This window comes from Canis lupus, chromosome 6, assembly GCF_003254725.2.
Source record: "Canis lupus dingo isolate Sandy chromosome 6, ASM325472v2, whole genome shotgun sequence".
In the NCBI taxonomy this organism is placed as follows: domain Eukaryota; kingdom Metazoa; phylum Chordata; class Mammalia; order Carnivora; family Canidae; genus Canis; species Canis lupus.
In genome coordinates this window covers 62,869,434-62,893,394 of record NC_064248.1, presented here as the reverse complement: position 1 = coordinate 62,893,394, position 23,961 = coordinate 62,869,434, and the positions used below count along the sequence as shown (strand labels likewise).

The following is a 23,961-nucleotide window of genomic DNA, read 5'->3' as shown; positions in this document are numbered from 1 at the left end:
CCAGAATTGTGCAAGTGGCCTCATAATTCCTGCTCAGTAATTTGGGCTTTATCTAGAATGAATTAAGGGCCAAGAAAAGATTAGATAGCGTTCATTGTGTTTTTTAGGATGGTGCTCCGATGGTGGTATGTAGGAAGGCCTGCAGCAGGAAAAGCTGGGAGGAGGGAATCCAGAAATGACAATAAGCAACAGAATGATGAGGTTTAGTCCAAGGGGATGTGGTAAGATCTGAGACACCACTCAAGTACATATGGTGACTAACTGGGTATAGATGGTGAGCAAGATGGCCGTACCAAGTGTTCCAGGTCGGAAGACAAGGCAGATGGGACCTCTGCTGTAGACATGGCAATACGGCCCACAGAGCAGGTTCAGAGGAGAAGATAAAGCTTGTCATGCCTGCAGGGCATCTGGGTGTGTGTACCCAAACCATAGCTGGACAGATTTGGATCTCATGAGAGAGGCTGAAGATGGAGACATGGCTTTGAGCAGCATTCACAGAGGGGCATCGGTCCATGCCACAGGAGGACGGTCATCTTTAGAGAACCTGGGCGGGCCACAGGGGATGGGAACAAAGGGCATTTCAGGGATGTCAAGAGACAGAAGAAGGAACTGAAGGGGGAAGAAATCATCACAGGGTGGCATGAAGCAGGCAGCTGTGCAACAGGGAGCTCAAGTCTGATCACTAGAAATGGCAGGAAGGAGGGCAATGGTGGCTTCATCAACACAAACTTAATGGGGCAGAGCTAGCTTACCATGGCTTGGGGGATTAAGAAAAGAGGATAAGAGATGGAAGAAGAGAGACAGAACAGGAGTGAGAAAGGGGACATAAGGCCATGGGCTATATTTTTTAATGGTCAAATACACAGCGGAGCAAGAATAATGAGACTAGGCCCTTGGGGAGGCTGGAAATCACGGGCTATCAGAGAAAGCTAGAAAAAGATGGAGGCCTTTGCGGATTGGCTAAGAAGGTGGAGGGAGGGCTAATGGGGGCATCACATCACAGAATTTCTATCTTCGTGGTTAGAAGGAATAAAGGAAGGAGGGGTCAGCTGGGAGTTGAGAAATGGCAAAGCTCAAAAGGCTTTAAGAAATCTTAGTCTCCAGGATGAATTTCTACCCCTGAATCTTAGTTTCCGGGTTGGAGCTCTGTTTCCTGTTTCCAAATTTCCCTGCCCTTGGCCTTCTGCTTCTTCGATCTCTCCCTCTTGCCAGATCTCTGCAAGCTCGTGCTCCACTGGCCTGCTGGGCTTCCCTGGCTGCTCCTCCTGGCCCATGTAGACTTGGTCTCTGCTGACAGCTCTACCTTCCTGCTCTAGAAGGGGCCAGCTCTGCCTTCTCTGTGGCATGTGAGTAGCTCATGCCACCCACTGAGCCTTGGGTCAATTCCAGCAATCTCTTAAATGATCTCCCCTTCTTCACCTGTTCTCTATCTTTCTAAAATTCTGCATTTAGCAACTCTCACTTTCCTCCCAACCCATTAATGCCCTCAAGACCACACGGTCCCTCCGTTGCCAGATGAAGCAGTTTAGCATGGCCATAGACCTATTTAATTCAACCTATAGAGTCTTTTTAACAAAAGTTCAATCTGTCCAGGCAGCCACAGGTGCCACCCCTCTGTATTGCCTTATAAGGCCAAACCCAACCCAGGCATCAATGTCATCTGCCCGGCCTCTGTAGACTTTGACAATGAAATCCATACCATCTTAGGATTCAAGTCCTTCCATCCTCTGACTCCTATATGCCTCTAAAACCAAACTGTCATTATTATGCGATACCCTTATTCCAGAAATTGGGCTACTCTGTCCCCCTTCCTATTCCTGGCCCCTGTATGGTCTCCCTGGATATACGTGAGCCTGTCTTCCATCCTGCCATTCCTATCTGCAAAGCTTTGCCTTCTCTTCCCTACCTGTCATATTGAGATCTGGCTCATATCCTGCCTCTTCAAGGAAGCTTCCAAAGACCATCCAAACCCACAGCGTTTTTTTGTTTTGTTTTGTTTTTGTTTTTTTTTGCCGGACCCCCTCACTTGGCTCTTCTGTATATTTATTTGTTCCTTCAGTTATCCTATTAGGGTTTTTTTTTTTTGTAACTTTCTTATTTTCTCAGATCAGCCTATAAATAGGGTTCCCTTTAAGTCTTATGTACAAAAAGCCAACAGAGCAGATCTGCCTCTGCGTGATCTATTTCGTACATGACCCAACCAACGATTCATAAACCTTGGTCATCTCCTGACAACCATAAAACTTTAGAGCAAACACAGATTTGTAGTGCTTTTAGGGCAGAGGCCACGTCTTACAGTAGTACACTGCCTAAAACCCAATAGGTACCCAATAAATGTTTATCGTGAGAAAATGTAAAAACCAGAAATCTCTTCCTGTTCAGAAAACCAAAAGGATAAAACAGGCCCTGTGTTGAGCCGTGAACTCTCTGACTTGATGAAAACAAACAACTCTTAGTATATGTCACAGTCACTTAGCCATCCAAGGAGAGGTATATTTCACCAAGGCAAGGAGGGAGACCCGACAGAAAGAGCAGGAACTAGGAAGCCCAGAGCTCTGGCCACAATACCAGCAATGATTTACTAGTGAACTTGGACAAACTTCTCAACAGATACTGATTCATCAAGGTATTCTTCAAGGTAACAGGATCTTTCCTTCTCACCCTCTGCTGTTATGCCAACAATCCGGCGTGAGGGGCAATTGTCAGAGCAGGGTGAAGGTGCTCTGCTCCTGTGGTGTCCCCCCACCAATACTTCTGGTTCACCTGCCCTCTATCCCAGCTTCTATGTTGATGCCTAGGCCTGACAGGCCCTGATTCCAGAAAACACCTTTACTCCTAATTCCTACCCAACCCGTTTGCTTTAGCTACCCAGTGAATGCAGCAGCCCCCAGCTGAAATTATAACAACACAAACGATGTTGGCATGGATTTGATAAAATTCTACCATGGATCAGCACATACCATGCTATTCCAGGTGTGAGCCCACTGGTGTGACCTGCATAACCAACAATGACCACATACCCCTCTGGCAGAAATCGAGGCCTTAAGAGAAGGCATTACTGACTTCTGGAAGTTTAAACCTTCCAGGAGGCTGGATGGATGCAGGCATGAGCACTGGATGTAGCTGGTTAATGCAACGTCTCTGTGAAGCGAAATAAGCCAGACAGAAAGACAAACACGTATGGTATCACTTACATGTGGAATCATAAAGGAAAAAAGGATAAATAAAGCCAATTTCATAGAAACAGAGAATATAATGGTGGTTGCCAGGGAGAAGAGGGAATAGGGAGACATAGGTCAAAGAGTACAAATAGTTAGTTATAAGAATTGTTAAGTTCTGAGGATCTAATGTACAGTGTGATGATCATAGTTTATAAAACAGTATTGCATACTTGAAAGTTACTGAGAATAGATCTGAAGCATTCGTACTGAAAGAATGAAATAGAGAGAGAGAGAAGGAAAGAAGGAAAGCAAAGGAAGTAAAAGGAGAGAAAGAAAGAAGGAAAGAGGGATCCCTGGGTGGCGCAGCGGTTTAGCGCCTGCCTTTGGCCCAGGGCGCGATCCTGGAGACCCAGGATCGAATCCCACGTCGGGCTCCCGGTGCATGGAGCCTGCTTGTCCCTCTGCCTGTGTCTCTGCCTCTCTCTTTCTCTCTGTGTGACTATCATAAATAAATAAATTAAAAAAAAGAAAGAAAGAAAGAAAAAAGGGAAAGAGAGAGAGAAAGAAAGGATCTAAGGAGATGGATATATAAATTTTCTCAATCTTGATAATTATTCCACATTTATATATATAACGTCATCATGTCAGATACTTTAAACATACCCAGCTACATTTGTCAATTATTCTTCAATAAAGTTGGAGGAAAACAGAGAGCTAGAACTTGAGCCGTGTTTCTGTACCTCACACTTGGGAAATATTCAGTAATTGTTTGTTCCAGCAGAAGAGGAAGGTTTCAGGTTTCAAAAAAAAAAAAAAAAGGCCAGAAAAACAGTTCTGAAGAAGGAAGTGTGATAGGGGAATAAAAGAATTGAGTCGTAGTTAGTGTAACAGAACTGAAGGGGTATGTGGAAGGAATGGAAGAAAGAAGGCAGGGTAGGGACTATACTAGAAATGCGAACAAGGATTCGGAAAAAGGACTTCTGAGCTGAGTGCAGAGGGAGGCATCCAAGGCAGCGAAGCGGGGGGCGGGGGGTGAGAACCAAGAGCCAGATAGACTGGCTGGTAGACAAGTGCTGGTAGACAAGCACCCACACAGGCAGAGGCAGGGGCAGAGGCAGAGGGAACACACAGACTCCCAGAGTGTGGACAGGGTGTGACATGAGGCAGTGGGGTCTTCTCCGTCCCCACGCCCCCCCTCGGGACAGGGGGGGGTACAGACAGTATCACCATACGGTGGGAGCCACGAGAGCCAGGGAGCACTCCCAGTTCGCCTGGACACGTGCCTCTCTCCCCAAAGACACCTGTTGCGACGCCATGAAGCACGTGGCTCCGCGACAAAGGTGCTCCTTGACTGGCTGGTCTTCAAACAGAGCCTGAACAGCCCCGGACTCAATGCATAAGTACTGGTGCCTGTATGGCTTGCCTCTGAAAAGAATTAGTCATTCTCCGCCTGATAGGACTGCACAGCGACAAGAGAGCCCCTACGTGCCAACAATCTGATCATTTCAGCATTTCTTAAGGCAAAGCTTTAACTTTTTTTTTTTAAGCAGATATCTGATAACTCAGGCATGCAAAGCAGTGAACACTGGAAGCAGGTTTCTGCCATGGAGAAGCCACTACAAGGCTTCTGAAGCTGCAAACAAATCTGGATAATTTCCTGGGATTCTGTTAGCATTTCTCAACTCCTGGTTTCTGTGTGTGCTTGTGTGTGTGCTTGTGTGTGTGTGTGTGTGCATGTACACTTTTTTTTTTTTTAATGGAACAAGGGCATTTCATTGATTAAATCCATAAATCCTATCAAAAGGCCTAGGTTCTGGTCTCAGCTGTTTTTGGACACAGAGCAAACTTCCTAACCCTGGTTTAGGTGGTAACAGTATTTGACTAACAAGGCATCCTGGTAGGATTCATTAGCAAGGTGGGACAGTTTCTTAGGAGGAATGCTTTCTAGATTACACCTAAGATGTCGGTGCTGTGGTACGGGATTCTTATTAAGCTACCACTTAATGGTCAGGGTCTCACTTATAATGTTTTATTTATAAATGTTGCAAAAGTGAAATGGATTATTAATGCAAAGATCATCTGTCAGACAGGAATCATTAACAGCATCTTGTGGTTGGGGTTGGCATTTACAGGCACTAGTAATGCAAACCCGGAGCCTTTCAGTTCCATGGTGGTCACATGTTCAGGTTGGCCTTGGTCTCCAGGAACTGAGCTGGTGCCCTTTGGCAGCATTTAGTTCACTGCCAGGCAGCCCACCCAGGCAACTTCCTCCTGTCTGGCCACATTACAAAATCCGCCACCATGATGGCACCGACAGTAGGCCTCTGGCCTCCCCCTCCACACTACCTGTGACATCACTGGAAATAATGGGGCACTCTGCTTAAACGCAGGGCCATGCTCTCCAGTCAAACCAAAGCCTATGAAGAGTAGCCAATATTTACTTAGCACATACTATGTGCCAAGTGCTACATACGCTAGGCACTTGTATGTGCATTATCTTATTGCATCCTCAAAACCTTGCCATGCCAGAGGTACTGATATTACCCTCATGTGTAAGAAACTAACTCACAGAGTGTTGAGTTAATTACTTAGGGTCACATAGCTTGGAAGTGGCAAAGCTGGGATTTAAATCTGTTCCCTCCTGATTCCAAAGCCCCTGATCTTGCCAACTACATCTTGCATAAAGTTTCACAAGTGTGCAGCTGTCATTCCCCAAGAGATGTGTTGTCATAATTGTCACTACCATATGGCAAAATCTTTAGAACAAATCAAGAGTGAACTAAATGCTGAGAGTTCAAGTGGCCTTGCAGAAATAACTAGAAATCAAGGGGATTGCAAGTTATAAACCTCATTAGTAGGGTCAATGTTGTTCTATCCCTATCACTTATGTGAAGCTGCTCATTAACCTTGAAGAGTGGGGTCTTGGAGCCAATCTGCCTGGATTCAAATCTCAGCACTGCTACTAATCTTAGACAAGGCACTGAACCTCTCTGGGCCTCAGTTTCCTCAACTGGCAATAATAACAGAACCTCCCTCGAAGAGCTAACATGAAGATTCAAAGAACATGCCAAGTGCTCAGAACCATGTGTAGCACACAGTGAATGTTAACTGTTATTATTTTTGCTAATATCGATGTCTGGGCAAGATGCTTAAGTCCACCCAAATTTCCTTATCTACAAAACAGATCTGTGTAGCATTGTTATGAAGGATAAGTGAAATGAAATTCCCAAAGCATGTAACACGTAGATTTCCTACTGGTAGGCACTCAAAAAATGTTGATTTGATCTCCTCTTCCCAAGACAGCACTACCACTCACACTCTTCTAAGACCTCAGTTTCCCATATTACAAAACAGGAGACACATCCATTTCTCGATCACCATCCACCTCACAGGCATGTCACAGCCAGATCCTGCCAAAGGCCAAGCTGGATATGAGGAAACCCGGTTTCTACTTTCATTCCAGCTTTTGAAAAGCCACTTAACTTCCCCAAACCTCAATGTCCTCATTCATTCACTCATTCTATTATAATCTCAACAAATATGTTCCAGACAGCATGCTACATGTTAGATATGCAAAGAGACAAACAAGGCCCAATCTCTGACTCTCAAGCATGCACACTCTAGTTTAAAATGAAGGCATGTAACAATTAAGTGGATTGATTGAAGTATGAACAAAATAGAGAAGTGGCCGAAAAGACATACTAAGCAGATTTACCCAGGTAGGGCAAGCAAAGATTCAGGGGAGACAGGCCCTTGAGTTGGGTCTTACAAGATGAATGGGAGTTTCCCAGACAGAACAAGGGGCATTCCACCATTTGCAAGGCTTAGAGATGCCAAACACAAAACCATAAATAACTATAGCTGAGTGTAGGGCGCATCTAAGGGAGCGGCAGGAAAATAGAATAATATCTTTCCCACTTATCTTGCCGGATTTCCCAAGATGGAATGAGAACACGTATTAAAACACTGAACAAGACATAGTGTTGCAGAAACGTCATGTACGCTTATTATTAGTACTCTGGCAAGGCTCAGGATGGACTTAATTTTCACCCATTTCCTTCCAGTGTGAGAACTCCCAGCACTGTTTCTTTACCACCACTTTGCCTCTTTCCTCTCTCTCCTGAGAGAAAGCAAAGAGGATTTAACACTAACCTAAGTGCAGAGGTGGGAGGGAGAAATGACAAGAGAAACATCCAGTTCGTTTCAATTGCCACAAGCCTTTTAAAGGTCCCTTAACCATAATGTTTCTCATATTTTAAAAGATTTCAGTCATCATTGGCCAGAAAAGAAACTTTGACCCTAAGACCATGGCTTTTCAAATATACTTGACCACAAGGCTGTTAAGAAATACATTTTATATATTACAATCCTGTACACACACAGAAGGTGTTAGTTACAATCTCCTAATTGATTCATTACTTGCCCGTGGGTCATAACCTGAGGTTTGAAAACCACCCTCTAAGAGATGAGAAAGTTTATGGAAGATTTTTCATGAAAGACTTCAAGAGTAGACTTCAAGGTTCACAAATCCTCTTGGCCTTTTTTTCTTTTGCCTTTCAAGACATTGCAAAGTAGGAGAAAATATCCAGCCCATTTCCTAGGAAACAGAACATCACTGTGTGCACAGTTGACATGGTCTATTGTCTGCCAATAAATGAAAAGCTTTTCCACGAGGGGCTTCTTGTGCACTCGTTTGGTTGCTAAGGCTGATTAGGCTTGTTAACAAGCAGGGTTTCAAAATACAGGACTCTCTCTTAGGCAGGGCCTTGGTGCCTTATAGAAAGCAGTAGCATATGTCTCCAATGTCTTTTCCATGAGAACACTCAAAAATGCAACTTCTTCCATGTAAAGAGCTCATCACACATCATGACTCAGAAACGAGCAAGCATTCTGCCTCAAGGCTGCTAAAATGGGAACACAATGCCTAGATGCCTTTCCACTCACAGACAGATTTAAGATTCACACCACCACCATCACCACTACCACCTCCCTCAACAAGGAAAATAATCTGCTCCCTGTTCAGCTCTGTATGTTTCATGTGCAACCAAAATACTAAAGCTGGAAAGAACCATAAAGGTCTCCCCCTCTCCTGCCAAAGAGGATGACCAACTAAACTTTCCTGGCTCATGACTGAGGGTTTTGTTTTTTTTTTAATTTAAATTCAATTAATTAACATGTAATGTATCATTTGTCTCAGAGGTAGAGGTCAGTGATTCATCAATCTTATATAACACTCATTGCTCATTCCATCATGTCCCCTCCTTAATGTCCACCCCCTAGTTAGCCCATCCTCTCACCCCCCTCCCCTCCAGCAACCCTCAGTTTGTTTCCTATGATTAAGAGTCTCTGGGCAGCCCGGGTGGCTCAGTGGTTTAGCACCGCCTTCGGCCTGGGGCATGATCCTGGAGACCCAAAATCGAGTCCCACGTCGGGCTCCCTGCATGGAGCCTGCTTCTCCCTCTGCCTGTGTCTCAGCCTCTCTCTCTCTCCTGTGTGTTCTCATGAATAAATAAATAAAATCTTAAAAAAAAAAAAAAAAAGAGTCTCTTATGGTTTGTCTCCCTCTCTGATTTCATCTTGCTTTTCCCTCTCTTCCCCTATGATCCTGTTTTGTTTCTTAAACTCCACATATGAGTGAGATCATATGATAATTCTTTCTCTGATTGACTTATTTTACTTAGCATACTACCCTCTAGTTTCATCCATGTCATTGCAAATGGCAACACTTCTTCTTTTTTTTTTTTTTTTTGATGGCTGAAAGAATATGGAACACTTCACAAATCTGCATGTCATCCTTGCACAGAGGCCATACTAACCTTCTCTGTACCATTTCAATTTGAGTATATGTGCTGCTGACGCAAGCTACTTTCTGTTGTACCACAACATGCATCTGCAAGGGCCTTCCTTGTGGTACTACTCATGCGTAGATGGTTCTTCTGTCACTTCTGATTTTGACATTTCTCTTACTTAAAATATCTTCCCCTCTTGTGCATTCAAATCTCACCCATCCTTCCAGATCACATCACAAGTCCTCCTAGAAGCTATCCCCAAACTCCACCTGTCCATCTCATCTTTCTTCTCTGAAATAACACTCAGCTCAATGAATTCATGCAACTCTTTGCTTTAGATACTGTTTAAGAGACAGTTAATACATATTTATTGGCTGAAATTTTAATCTTAACCTTTCCTACAACATATATATCAATGGCAGAAAACCATTTAATCATTTAAAGCAGAAAGCTTTAAATCCATTGACTAGACTGTATTCCTGAATTCCTAAAGCTTTCTGCTTTAAATGACTAAATCAGGTAATCATTACAGAAATAAGTTTTAAAGTATTAATCTGCACATACATAGAACCAGTAACTACAATGATGGTAGGGTCAGCACTTTCAAGTTTTCGAAGATACTATCACTTGGGAAACACTTGTGTTAGGCAGCTGAATTCTTACATGCATCACGCTGAGCAACTGATGGGCTTCTTCCCTAAGGAGATACTATGGTACATCTTTTCATGGAAAAAGATTCTGTGCTTTGATACACAGTCGAGACACTGAATGAATTCTGTGTTGACTTTGGTTACTTATTGTCATCATAGGATCACTGGATTTTATGACTCAAATGATGACATTTAACCAGGAGAAGGTGAGCTAATAATGTGCTTCACATCATTCTTGTAGGAAACGATAGATTTGGGGCTAAAATCATATCTTCTATAATCCAAAGAAATCAGGTTCTGGAAGTCTAAAAGCCTCATACCACCCAGCTCTTCAGTTTCATTTCCTCTGTCCTCAGACTTCTCATTTTCCACCAAATCCCTCTGTCTCACCACTTAGGAAGTTCGCCAGGTCCTCGCCATCAAGCTGTCTTCCCACCCTTAACCAGTTCCTCCACATTGTTGCATCTCAGCACCACAACTTCTCTTATCCTACTTAGTAATTCCGTTTTTACCCCCTTATCCAATCACACCTGCCCAAACCACATTGCTCCTGTATTTTACCCTTCTGTAACCATTCCAGACAAAGTTACATTCAAAGCTAAAGCTAGTGACCATGACAATCCTGCAGAGTCTCCCCACCTAGGGTTCCAGAAGCCTTTTCTATCTCACCTTGCATATAATATATAATATGCTGCAAGGAAAAAGTTTTCTCTTTCATCAGGCAGGTAGTTTCTCAAGACACACAGCCAAACAATGATGCTTACAATTCAAGATGGGAAAATAGCAAATCCATTGACAATACCAATAAATACTGAATGTCGTTCTTTACCAAAAACATCAACATCCTGTTTAGTTTGAGTAGAAAATTGAGAAATGTGACCCCTGCGTCCTTTTCTTACTCTCAGCCTGTATTCTTGTCAAGGGGCTAAATGAAGACTGACATCGTCACAGCAGAAGATGGGACAAAGAGGAAACTAGTAAACAGTCCAAGTAAGTCAAAACTAGCTGTGGAGTATTGTACAAAACACGTGGGTTCTGAAGGCCAACTGCATAGTGAGTGTTGGTGCCACTATTCATCCATCACTGAGCAGCCCTGGGCATACTGCTTTGCTCACTTTCTTCATCTGGTAAATGAGGGTAAAGGCAGCACCCATATCACAAAACTGGCATGAAGATTGAGTAGATCAATATCTATAAAATGCTTAGAACAATGCTTGACACCTAGTAAGTACTATATAAATATTTGTCAACTAAAACAAATCCTCAGTTTGAAATCATTTTAAAATCACGCTCTGGGTCTGCTGACTTCCACATCTTACTAGCAATTCCAGGACCTGGAGATAACATGATGGCTCCCATGCCACACCACATATTCCCTGCATCTTCTAATATGACTTGCTACCCAAGAACTCCTCCACGTTGGGACGTGACAGGAACGTATCTGGGACTTCTCTCAATAACAGTCCCCACTACTGTAGCAGCTACCACTGCACATGGTAAGAAACAGCCTCTCTAACTTAGAAGACAAGGCCTGTGAACCCACACAGCACCAATTCCACCTGTAACCCAGGCTGGAATTGGGGGAATGCCTCCCAGAGAGGAAACAAAACAAAGGGAAAACTTTTTGCACCAAATACATCTTCTGGGGACAGGGACTGCAGGGCAAAGCAAAAGTCCTCAGAGGTTTTCACACTTGCTGTCCTAAGGCCTCTCATCCCTTTCTTCATTTTGTTCTGATCAGGCTCTTGGCTATACCAAATTTGATCTCCTCAAAGTCACCCAAAAACTACTAGTTTGCTAAGTTAAGCCCAGTAAGACCTCATTTAACTCCACCTCCCAAGTGCGTTAACATTGCTGATACTCTCTTTCCTTCATGGCTCTCTTTTCATAGCTTCTAGGCCACCATATTCTCCTGCATTTTCTGGCTCTTTTGCTGGTTGTTCCTTGCCTTCCTACCTTCCTCACACTGCAGTGCCCCAAGGCTTATTCTTTGGTTGTCTTCTCTACATTCAGCAACCACATTCACCTCACCATAGTGAGCTTATCTAGTCTTGAGGTTTAAAAAACCATTTCTTAAAAAAAATAAAAAATAAAAAAAAAAAACCATTTCTTCCCCCACTGACTCTCAGTGATTCTCCAGTCTAGACTATATTCCTGAATTCCTGATTCAATCACTCACTCAGATGTCTAATACAATTGTAAACTTAGTTTGTCCACATCCAAACTCCTGATCTTCCCCACAAACCTCTCCCGCCTCCCCATCTGGGTGAATAACCCTCACCACCTTCCCTCCTTCTCTCACCTTGCTTTATACATTACCCGTCAGCAAATCCTATCACCCTGACCTTTAAAAAATATCCAGGATTCAACCATACCACACTACCTCCCAACTGCCCTCTGGGCCCAGTCACAATCACCACTCTGAGGACTGAAATATCCTCTTCAGCAATTTTCTTGCCTTTGCCCTTACCCCTCACAAAACGGCAGCCAGAGAGATACCATTAAAATGCAGGTCCAATCATGTTTACTCCCTTGTTCAAAACCTTCTCATGGTTTCTTCTCTCACTTGGAAAAACCCAAAGTCCTTGTGACAACTACACAGCCCGACATGATCTGAGTGGCCTGTACCTCCCATCACCCCTCTGACCTCCCATCTTCCCACTCTCCCCACTCATTCTATTCCAGCCACACTGGCCTCCTTGCTGTTCCAGGCTCCTAGGTTACTGCATCTCCTGCCTGGTGCCCTTCCCCAGGCACACATGGCTTGCTTCCTCACCACCTTCACATCTGCTCAAAAGTCATCTTCTAGCTGAAGCTAGAATCACAGACTAGACCTGCTTAGCCTCCTCATCTTCCTTCCCTGCTTTATTTTTTCCCCCTGAGACTCCTCAGCATATTATTTTATAAATGTTATATTAAAATGTATTATAAAATTATTTAGAATACTTCTGTTGTCTTCCCCCTAGTAGGTATGAGCTCCAAGCAGGTTGGGGATTTATGACTGCTCTTGTTCACTACGGCATTCCTACAGCCTAGTGAGCACCTTGCATACTCTAGGCTCTCGATAAATATTTGCTGAATAAATGGGAAGAATGACTCACTTGGTTCCTCCTTACCTAAGACAGTCATCACCGTCTTCATTAGCTTCATGGGTGCCCTCCGGCGGCTGATGGACCCACTTGTATGTGGAGACAAAACATTGGTTTTCCTCTTGACATACATGTAGATCCGCAGGTACACCACAACCATGATGAAGAAGGCCACAAGGTTGGACACAGTCCAGAAAATGAGGTAACTCCTGCTGTAAATGGGGGCCAGGGAAGAACAGGCAGAGATGTCACAGAGGCAGTTCCAGCCCAGCGTGGGGACTGCCCCCATAAAGATGGCAATGGCCCAGACAAACAAAATGAGCAGTGTCACCCTCTTCTTCGTCAGGTTGCTGTGGACCCGCATCCTCATGATTGACATGTGCCTCTCCACAGCAATAACCAACAGGTTGGTCAGAGAGGCAGTCAGGCTAGTGTCCAGGAGCCCCTGGCGGAGAAACCAGCGGTTGACAGTCAAAGTTTTTGAAACGGGGCCAGTGTTAAACATCAGGAATACATAGGCAATTCCAGCAAAGAAATCCGCAGCAGCTAGGTTAGCCAACAGGTAGTAGAAGGGGAAATGAAACTTTCTGTTTTTGATCACTGCTGCGATGACTAGAGAATTCGAAAAAAAAATGAACAGGCAGAAAAATGATCCAACGCACAGAACGATCACCAGCTTCGTTCCTGTCCACTCATCGGCAGTGTCTGTGTTGCTCCTATTATAAAAAAAGTCCATCCGCTTATCATAGTAACACTCATTCATTGTGGAGAAGAACTGAACATCCTAGAAAGAGATTTAAAGAAGAAACAAACATCACTCTTTGCAAATCCAATCACTTAAACCAACCCCCAATTGCCACTGCTAAGGCTCTGTTCTGGCCAACTCCAGTTAATCCTTCAGAACCCGGGGTAAACGTCCCCTGCTTTCGGATTCTAGCCCCTGACCCCTTATCACAGCATTTATCTTGCCTCAATAATTGTCTGTTTCCCAGACTAGGCGCAAGCACAGGGAGGGAGGGCCGATGAATCTTTTGTTCACCATTATAATCCCAAGACCCATCTGCCCTGGCTGCTTCATGATGGTACCTGCTGAATGGCTGGCTGGCTGACTGAATGATCATGGATCAGCATGGATCAAATATTTTGAGCCCTTCAATATCCATTCTGCATCAGTAATAACTACAGCACAGCGCATTAATGCTTTCTCCTGGTGGCTTCCAGCTCATTCCTTATTTATGGGTTTTGTTCATTAGGCAGGGGCAAGTTGGTAATGATGGGCACATTCTCCTCGAGATAATGAGTGTTGAGTTACTCTTCACATGACCAAATGGATTCCCCAAGAGATCAATTTTCTATCACCTCTGATTCCACTCCTCATCCTCTTTCTGCCATCTTTTGGTTTCAAGCTATATGACAACGCTCACTTATTTAGCATGTGATGCAGGGCTGAAGACCTTGTTCTCAATACTCCTCCATACTTTTTTGGTTCACTTTTTCCTTATTGCCCTAATCCAAATTGTATCACTGGTGAATCTGCTTCCTGGATTTTCCAACACAATCACTTTAAGTCAGGTTCCTTCCCTGGGCCTTCAACATGGCAGGTGGTAGAAGAACAGGGCTCTGTGGACGAGACTGAGCTCTGGTGTCCGGGCAGACATCCAAACATACCTGCCAAGTGAGAACAAGTCCTTGGGACACATGTCTAAAAGGAGACCCCAAACCGGGGTATCAGGCAGACAGAGAAGGCACTCATCTCAGGACAAGATCTCTTGGACATCAAAACTAAGGGATTCTGGCCAAGGAAGGGATGGGAGGGGCTCTAAGGATGCCTCTCCATCTGTGCTTGGTGGATAGACCACGTGTTCTGCCTTGGAGGGTCTGGCCACAGCTATGAAGGGTCCAGTCAAAGGGGACTGGAGCCAAAAGCCAGGAAATTTAGAGGGAGAATGACCATGGGCTCCCTTTCAGGGAATGAGGCTGCAATTGATTCACTTGGGAACCAGAGATCCAGTAGGGCCAGGTGCTGAGCAGTCCACTGTTTGGAATGAAGTGGCTCTAACAGGGAAAGCTTAATAGAAATCCCCAGCTTTTAAGGTTCTCATAAATTCTGCAGTCTAATACCATACCCAGAATCAGGATAAACAGATCAAATATCGATTGGAGTAGCACAAAATACAAATGTATCTTAGACAACGTTTTTTTTTTTTATTATTTTAATGGTGTGATGATACTTTTAAATGAATTAGATACATAACTCTCAGCCATAGCATATGGAAGAAGGTAAAATATAATTTTATAAGCTTACAATAAACAAACCAGGAGTGGTCTCAAGAGACAAATGGCTCTAGTGCCTTTCAATTACAAGGGAGGGACTCAATTTTAATGACAAAACAAAAATTACTCTCTTTGGCAGACGTTCACCAATGTTTAACTGCCAATAGCAGACAAATCCATGTAACAGGCCAATAGATCTATGCTATATCATGGTCATTTTCCCAAATTAAAAAATAGATATTTAATTTTAATAGCTTCATAATGTTCCAGTATATGATCATAACATGCTTTACTTAACTAATCCCTAAATGTTGGATATTTCAGTTGCCTCCAATATTTAGCTTCTATAAGCAAGGGCTTTGTTCTTGTGCACTAATCTTTACATACTTGGCCGATTATTTGCTTAGAATTAATCCATAGATTTCAAGTTACTGAAGTAAAGAATATGAATTTATTTAAAGATTTCTGATACATATTGTCAAAAGGCCCTTAAGACAGGTCACATTTCTAAGCCCACCGCCAGCATAAAAATTTGAATAGAAGACACTAACCTAATGAAATTCAATTTAAATAAACAAGGAGAACATTTAGCTTTCAATAGGGTTGAAAGTATATAGAAATTCAAGACAAACAATCCAACAGCCACATGAAAAATTTTCATGGTGCAATTATTATGTATCCTTTCATTAATAAATACTTCAAGTATTTTATTTTGCCATCTACTCTGGATAGCTAAGAGAAACATATTTCTAATTTATGTTATCCTTGACTAACTCATCAGCAGTATCAATTAATATGTCAGAAAGATGTTGAAATGAAGATACTACCAAAAAACCTTTAAATTTTTCTGATTTCCTTTTGAAGGATTTGTAACATTTTTGTTTTGTTCATAAATTTGGTGGAATTTGTAATTGTATGATACCCTAAAACCTCAATGACTTTTACTAGAAAAATCTCCCCCCCCATCAAAATCCAACTCTCCCCCATCAAAATTCAAATGGCACATTCTTAGACATATTTTAACCAAAAAATCATCCTGAGACTGAGAAGTAGTTCTGTCTTCCAAAGTTTGAGAAACCACAGAAAAAACATAATCAACCAGAACACCCACCAAGCAGCTCCCTATCTCAAAGCCTCAAATCCCACTTTTGGGAGAAATGGACAATGAGAACAAATGGGGAACCTGTGAAAAAGATCCCACAGGATGGAATATTGTACAGCCATTGAAAATCATATTTAACATGAAGTTGTGGTAATATGAGAAAAAGCACATGCCATTATTTTAATTATAAATTATATATGTATGTATCCATATATATAAATATATACATGCACATATTTCTTGAGTACCTTTTAAAAATATAGAAAAAAAGGGAAAAACTCTTAAAGTGTAAATACTTAATTAAAGATGGTGGAATTGGGGATCATTTAAAAAATTCTTTCCAATTTTTTCTCTGTTCCACATTTTCTGTAATAAATAAATAAACAGACTTTAAATGCTAGTTTAAAATTCTCTCCTAGGAGCACACATTCTACTTAATATATTCCACTTCTTTGACAAATACAGCTCCAAAAAATCAAAATTAATGTTCAAAGGAAAAGCCTCAAGGATTCACTATGTTCATTATTACTATTCTCACCAGCACAGCACATTTTAGAGTTTTTCAGTGATAATGACAATAAAATGGTTTTCTACTTAAAATTTCATCTAACTGTAAACCCTTACACATTGACAACCATAATCAAATCAGGACGTCACTTTACCCAACTTTCCTGTGAAACATTTCCTAACGCAATCACCCCAGAACTTCAAAAATGAATAACTGGCAGTTTTGTGAATTAGTACTTTTGATTTTTTTTCTTTCCCTGCCATATTCTGCCAAGCTTGCTGACACTCTCCAGTACTAATGACAGGTCACCATATTTTCTTAGCTGGAAATTACCAAAATTTTAGTGAGCTTATAACGAACAATCAATGTATCGTCTTTTAACTCTCTCAAACTTGAAAATATGATTCTGTGATCCCAACCTAAATAAACATCTCCTCCACAGAGATACCTTCTCCAACCAATCCAAAGTAACTACAGAAACCTGTTTATCTTCGCCAGAGCACCTATCATTTGTTACGTGTTTTGTTTTTATGCGTATTCCATCCCCCATCACTAGACTGTTCTGCTCCAGTATGGCAGGGACCTTGCCTCTTAAGATCATGTCCATAGCATCAGCATTTGTGGAAAAAATGAATGAATCTCCATCCTACACTACTTCTTCACCCGCTAAAATGAGTTCACTTGAACATCTTGGCGGACTTACACATCACCAAGAATGTCAGTAAGAGAACTGCTTGACTTAACTGTGCTTTTGGGTTAGTTACTTAATACCTCTACTTCACTATTACTATCCTTAAGTGCTAGTATTTGAGTGATTACTTTGTGCCTGGTGGCTCATCTCTTTTAACCCTCCCAACAGTGATGTAAATACTATTATACCAACTTTGCAGATGAGGAAACTGAAGTGCCCTTCCTGAAGATCATACAACTAGTAAGAGAAGACCCTGGATTCTGTTCTGGAAGCTGTGCTCCCAGGCCCCCATGCTTATGCACAACATTATGCTTTCTCTCCATGGGCAAACAAAACACCAGACGGACCAAGAACTACAGTCATATTTATAATAATTAGAGAATTACCAGAACAGAATGATCTAATCAAAACACATTCAAAGACTGTCTTGCAGTATATAAAAATTGGACCTTTATAAGTAGCCTTTAGGATTTCTTTCTTTTTAAGATTTATTTGAGAGAGAGGGAGCGTGTGCACACACCCACACCCACAAGAAGGCGAGGACCAGTGGGAGAAGGAGAGACAGAATCTCAAGCAGGTTCCCCACTGAGCAGGGAGCTAGACACAGAGCCTGATCTCATGACCCTGAGATCATGACCTGAGCCAAAACCAAGAATCTGTCACTCAACCGAGGAAGCCACCCAGGTGCCCCTAGGGTTTCTTTGTTTTGTTTTAATAGCCCCAAGAAGGACAGAAGAGGCAATTTTCTGAAAATATGTTTTCAAATTTCATGGTGAGTAGTCCCAGAATATGGTCAATTTCAAGATTAATGTTGCTAAACTAATTCTGCCAAAAGCCAAGCAGATTTTTTTCTATTCTTTTTCCTTTCTTTTCTTCTTCTTTTTTTTATACCAAAGGTTTAGAGGATTTGGCTAGTTGTGACCCAAAAACAAAAGATGTTAAACTCTGGAGCTATTACCACAACTTCAAACTTGAGTAATTTAAGACTTCATAAAATGATGGTTTAGAAAGTCTATATGTGGAATCCAAATGAAAACTTCATGAGCAAAGCTTTCATTTGGACTCTCCTAAACTTGATTCTCTGAAAAAATGTTCAACCAGCCCATAATGTGGAAACAATTATGAAAATTAAGACATTTGAAAACCACTCAAGCAGCTTTTATTTCTAGCTACATCTCACCCGATATGGCGCTGCTGGCCTTTTAGCTGGCTTTCAATAATGCTCCCTTCTGCCTCCTAAGATGAAACGAGGTACATCATGGATGAGGTCAGTGGGTGCTGTGCATATTTTCTTCTCCCAGGGCCTGCAAATGTAGAACAGTTCTCTCCTCTGGAAACCCCAGCCAGGTGGGAGTCAGAGGTTAGGTCAGTTGGTGTGCCAACAGCCAGAAGAGAGACCATTCCTGCATAAGCAATCATATCTGCTCACTGAATTCTTTTCAATAATTCATGTTAATGGAAAAATCAGGATAGCATGGGAGATTTCAATCCACATATGATCCCTGAGCTTCATTTTAGTCATTAGTTTGAAAAGTCTTTAGACTTGCTATGCTCTCTGCTCAGAAGCCTCTTCGCCCAGATGTCCACAGGCTCACTTCCCCACTTCATTCCTGCTCAAATGTCACTGCATCAGAGATCCTTCCTCTGCCATTCTGTAAAAGAGCACCTCACACCCCCTGCTGCATTCCACCCCCTGTCCTGCTGGCTTTTTCTTTGCAGCATTTCTCACTCCCTGAAACTACTTAGCGGGGTTATGGTCTGTTCCCACGTGTTATGAAGTCAGGGACCTTGTGCTGTTATGGTGCATCCCCAGTACACTGAACAATGCCCAGCACATAGTAGGCAGTCTGCAAGGGCTGGTTAAATGTAGAACTATATGAAGTCCTTGTGCACACATGCCTACATGCCCCTAACTGTTTACTCAAACTGAGCATTATTACTTTCTTCTCCAGCATACTCTCTAATTTGGATCTCACAACTCTCTCATTTCCCTCCACAGACCTGGCTCCAAGCCCTGCTGGCTGAGAGGTGTGAGGAGTGGAGTTTACCACCCTTGCACAGGGTGGTCTGAAGGGCAGTCCCATAGAAGAGAACTCTCCCTTGTGTGACACTATGACTCCTCTTTAAATATAACTTCAGAAGAGAAGGGGACCCAGTGGCCAAAGCTAGAACAATTTGAGTAACAAAATAAAACAGCAATGGACTATATACCAAATGTATAAAATAAACATCCTTAATGCATACTGATGTAAGTAAACAATGGAGTAAAATAACAAAAAGAGAAAGAAGAGAGAAATTTCCCATGCAGAATTCCAAATAAATTATATAGACATTCTACTCAAAAAGAGGGGAACATAATTTCTCCCAGAGAGCAGTAGGGAAAGGGAAAGGGGGCCTGGTAAGGAGGGTCACATCTCAAATGGAGAAACTTGACAAATGACTTTAGTGAGGTGACCAAGGTCAACAACAACAGTGGTAAGTCATGTTGCCAATCTGTAATCTTGATGTATGTTAAGAATGGCACTCTACTCTGTGATCTTCCTTCCCCAAACCCACAACCACAGTCTCATCATGAGAAAAACCTCAGACAATTCCCTTTTGGGTGACATTCTGCAAAATTCCTGACCAGGACTCCTCAAAAAAACCGTCAAGGTCAAGAAAAACGAAGAGAGTCTGAGAAACTGTCAGCTAAGAGGAACCTACAGAGACACAACATCTAAATATAATATGTATCCTGGATCCTAAAACAGAAAAGGGGCATTGGGTAAAAACAAGGAAAATCTGAATAAAATGCAGACTTTAGTTAATAATACTGTATCCGTATCAGTTCACTAATTATATATAACAAATGTACCACACTGATGAAGATGTAAATAATAGGGGAAACTGCAAGTGGGAGTACAAGTGTAACGTGGAAACTCTATACTATCTGCTCGATGTTTCTGTAAATATAAAACCACTCTATAAATAAATACATACTAAAATAGATTTTAGAAAGAGAGGAGAGAATGTTACCAACTTCACTATACTTCAATAATTTAAAGATAAATGAAGCTCACATGTTTCCTAAACGGTTGCTATACTATTAGGATAAAACACACAGAGAAGAGGCCATTTGTTTGAGGTTTAATTTAAATGGATATTGTCTACGAGTGCTGGAAGCCTCTGTTACCATTGGATAATGCTAATGTGTTTACTTAGGGGTGCCTGTTAAGTGTACAAATCTGGTACCCTATCTTCGTACCCTAGATCACTTCTCTCAGGAAAGCTAAACTTAGCTCTGCTAAAGTTTTGCCACTCTGTCTCTCAAGAAGGAATGGTAAAAAAAAAAAAAAAAAAAGGAGGGAATGGTAAAGTCGGGCATACAAAGTTGTTCTTTCCCTCCCTCCCTCCCTCCCTCCGTCCGTCCCTCCCTCCCTTCCTTCCTTCCTTCCTTCCCTCCTTCCCTCCCTCCCTATTTCTTTATTTAAGAGAGACACAGAGAGAGAGGCAGAGGCCCAGGCAGAGGGAGAAGCAGACTCCCCGTGGGGAGCCTGATGTGGGGCTTGATCCTGGGACCCCAGGATCACGCCCTGAGCCGAAGGCCTATGCTCAACTGCTGAGCCACCCAGGTGCCCCTGTACAAAGTTGTTCTGATGGAGATCCTGGAGATCCTCCGGCTCCACTCAGCGACAAGGTTTCCACAAGGCACAGCCAGTGCTTCTACTCGTAGGCCAGTTCCCAGGCAGCGGCCACCCAGAGGAGGGGCCTGCACACGGGGTGCACTTGGGAGATGACAAACATCCGTGCCTCCAGTGCTACTCAGCCGGGAGGTGGTGACCCGCGGGGGAGGACAGGCAGCTGGAGCTTCGCAGGATGCACAGGTCACAGGGCCACTGCCCGTGGATGAGCCCGTTAGGTCGGGAGGCCCGCCTGCCCTGTGTCAGCTGGCTCAGCCCTCAGCCGCAGCCTTCTCTGTCCCCTCGGAGTGGGCGGGCTGGTGAGGGGCCGCGGGATATACACACTGCTCCTACCCTACGACTTGTTTAATAAACAACTGCGAGCAAATGCATTGTTCCCCAGATGTCACTGGTGACCGAAGTCTTGTCTTAAACCTCTTGGTTAAACAGGAAAGCAAACTGGAAAGCATACAGAACCAAACCAAGGAGACACAGGTTTTATACGGTCAGTCCACTCCCTGGCTTAACCTATCCACATATAATGTAAATATTTGTGTTTGCTTCATCTGTTATGCAATTTTCATCTCATCTAATTCACGAGGCTAAAAAGATGACAGATACACTTTGTTCTTTGCCCCTCTCAAAAGTAAAGCTGCTAATCACTAATGCTTAATGTCTACACGTCCAATAACTACAGATGTTTTGTTATAGAGCATAAACGTTAGACCATTACGCCACCGTAGGCTTTGCTGTATTGAAGGAGGCAAGTGCCAAAATTTAAAGCGTGGACATTTACGGCTGAGAAAGATATTCTTCTTGTACGAAGAACTTTACCACTGTTATTAATATATTTTAAGAAACCTCAAAGTTCCTGTTTACAGCAAATACTTTCCACAAGGAGAAAATTACGTTTCTTTAGATGTAAAATCTACAGACAGACAAAATTTCGGTCCAAACCATTTGTCTTAACCTAACCATAGTACTCTATTCCCTTGCTTGTTCCATTTCATGACCCTGTCCCAGCCCTAAATAGCATATTCAAGAGTCTTCTTGCTCTATATGGCTTATTCCAAATCTTCCCCCACCGTTACCAGCGACGGGTTCAATAGTGACCTGCAGTGACCCCTCCATGCTTCTGGAGACCACAGCAGCTCAGGTTAGTGCCTGACTAAATCCTAAAATTCTGCAGAGAAAGGAAAATCGTATTTCCAAAGCGTGTGGCTATAACAGGAAAGGGTTGTTTTAATCAAGGCTTCAGAGGTTCTAAAGGAGAGCACTGCTACCGCTAAACCAACGAGTCCCAGGGTCTCCTGCAGGAGTTCTAGGCCTTGGTCAGGAAGCAGCACTCATCACTAAAGTGGGGAGGCTCACCGCGCCCCCCCACCCTACCTCCCCTCTGCCCTCTCCTACCCCGCACCTGCCTGGCAGTGAAAGAGCAATGTCTGTGCAAAGGTGGCTGGTCATGGAAATGTATATAAAAGGCATCTGAGTGCTGTGCCTGACTCATCCACCCGCCCCTCCAGCTCCCCTCTCCATCCTTCTTCTTTGCTCCCTACCCTGCAAGAGATCGATCAGACCGCATCAGGGGGCTTTCCTGCCAGTGGGAGGGACAGCAAGAGATGGTGGGAGGCCCGAGGCTGAGGCTGAGACACTGACTGGCCTGGCTCCCTCCCCGCTGGCTCGCTGTGGACTGGCCCGGCTAGCTCCTGTCAGCCAGCCTCTCCACACAGGCAGCCTCACCTCCTCCCTCCCCTCGGCTTTCAGGTTCAGGGGTGTTAACTGCCCCTTGCTCCCTCCAGTTCTTGGCTGATGCTGCACCATCTCTTGTTGGCTTCCATGAACTCTGCCCCCTGCCCCCCCTACCAAGGTACTGTGCCCCCCTGCTCCAATTACCAGTTTGACTGTATCATCTGTTTCTCGTGGGACACTGATAATACACATCATTTCAAGTACACTGTAATACAACAGAAAGTATTATTTTCGAGGTTTTAATGTTCTGGGTTTCCTTAAATCTTTTAGTGATATCTAGTACACTTTAACATTTCTTGGTTGTGGGGGCACCTGGGTGGTTCAGTGGTTGAGCATCTGCCTTTGGCTCAGGGCATGATCCCAGGGTCCTGGGATCGAGTCCTACATCAGGCTCCCACAGGAGCCTACTACTCCCTCTTCCTATGTCTCTGTATCTCTCATGAATAAATAAATAAAATCTTTCTAAAAAATTTCTTGGTTGTGAATATAATAACTCCCAGAGGAGGAATAAATCATATTCCTGAGGCCATGGACCAGTATCATAATTCTTTTGCTGCCCTCAGCATCCCCTTACCTGTACCAGAACCCTACTAAATTTCTCTACATCTAGTAAGTGATTTAATAAATGAGTGATCTATACCCATGGTGATAGGGGTTATATAAAATACAGGGGATGGCACTGGATTCCAACAGATCCTTGCATATTGGAGTCTACGTCACTGACGTCCTTCAGTGTAATCCAGGATTGGTCCCAACTTGATCTGTGTTGCTGGTCTTAGACACCATGGAAATACATGACATGGATTTAAGGGTTAAGTTGGGCCTAAGGTTAGCCAGGTTTGAAACCAGGGGTTACAGCAAAGGAATCAATAGTCTTTTCCGTATACTGCCTGTGAGGAGGGCAGGGGGAGGGTAATGACAAACTGAGCCGAGGGGGCACCACAGCCTGATGTGAACCAAAAGCAAGGCAGACATACTACAAGGGCTACACGTTATTGGGCACCGTTGATCCATCCTCCGGTGGCATGTCCAGTGGTGGGGCCAGCTGTGGGGAATCCTGCATCAGTGCTGTTCTCCCAGAAGCTCTGCAGCCTGCAGCCTCCCTGGAGATGCTGCAATGGCAGATGATCTTTGGACTCTGGGGACACGAGCCTGACATAGTCCCTGAATAAGCAAAGAAGCTTGGGGGCTCAAAGCACGGGGTGGGGGTGTCTCAGGAATACGCTTGTCCCTATACCAATAATAGCTTCACCTTATCCTAGCCTTCCTCACCTCTGCTCTTCCACCTG

At 43.3% G+C, this 23,961-nt stretch overlaps 1 protein-coding gene and 1 non-coding gene across 6 annotated transcripts in view; both read right to left on the bottom strand.

Annotated features, from left to right (window-relative positions):
- The window catches only part of LPAR3 (lysophosphatidic acid receptor 3), a 96,266-nt gene that overhangs the window by 40,078 nt on the left and 32,227 nt on the right, over nt 1-23,961 (bottom strand). For 3 of the 5 annotated variants that reach the window (XM_049111752.1, XM_025417805.3, XM_025417804.3), the window contains exon 2: nt 12,702-13,473. In XM_049111752.1, the coding sequence (XP_048967709.1) occupies nt 12,702-13,452 (751 nt within the window). In that variant the 5' untranslated portion in view covers nt 13,453-13,473. Of the gene's footprint in view, nt 1-12,701; nt 13,474-18,444; nt 18,574-23,961 lie in introns of those variants that run through there. The other 2 variants (XM_025417806.3, XM_025417807.3) reach the window with 2 other exon arrangements.
- LOC112641143 (U6 spliceosomal RNA) lies at nt 8,920-9,022 on the bottom strand. The gene has a single exon (XR_003124530.1). It is a non-coding gene; the product is annotated as a U6 spliceosomal RNA (small nuclear RNA).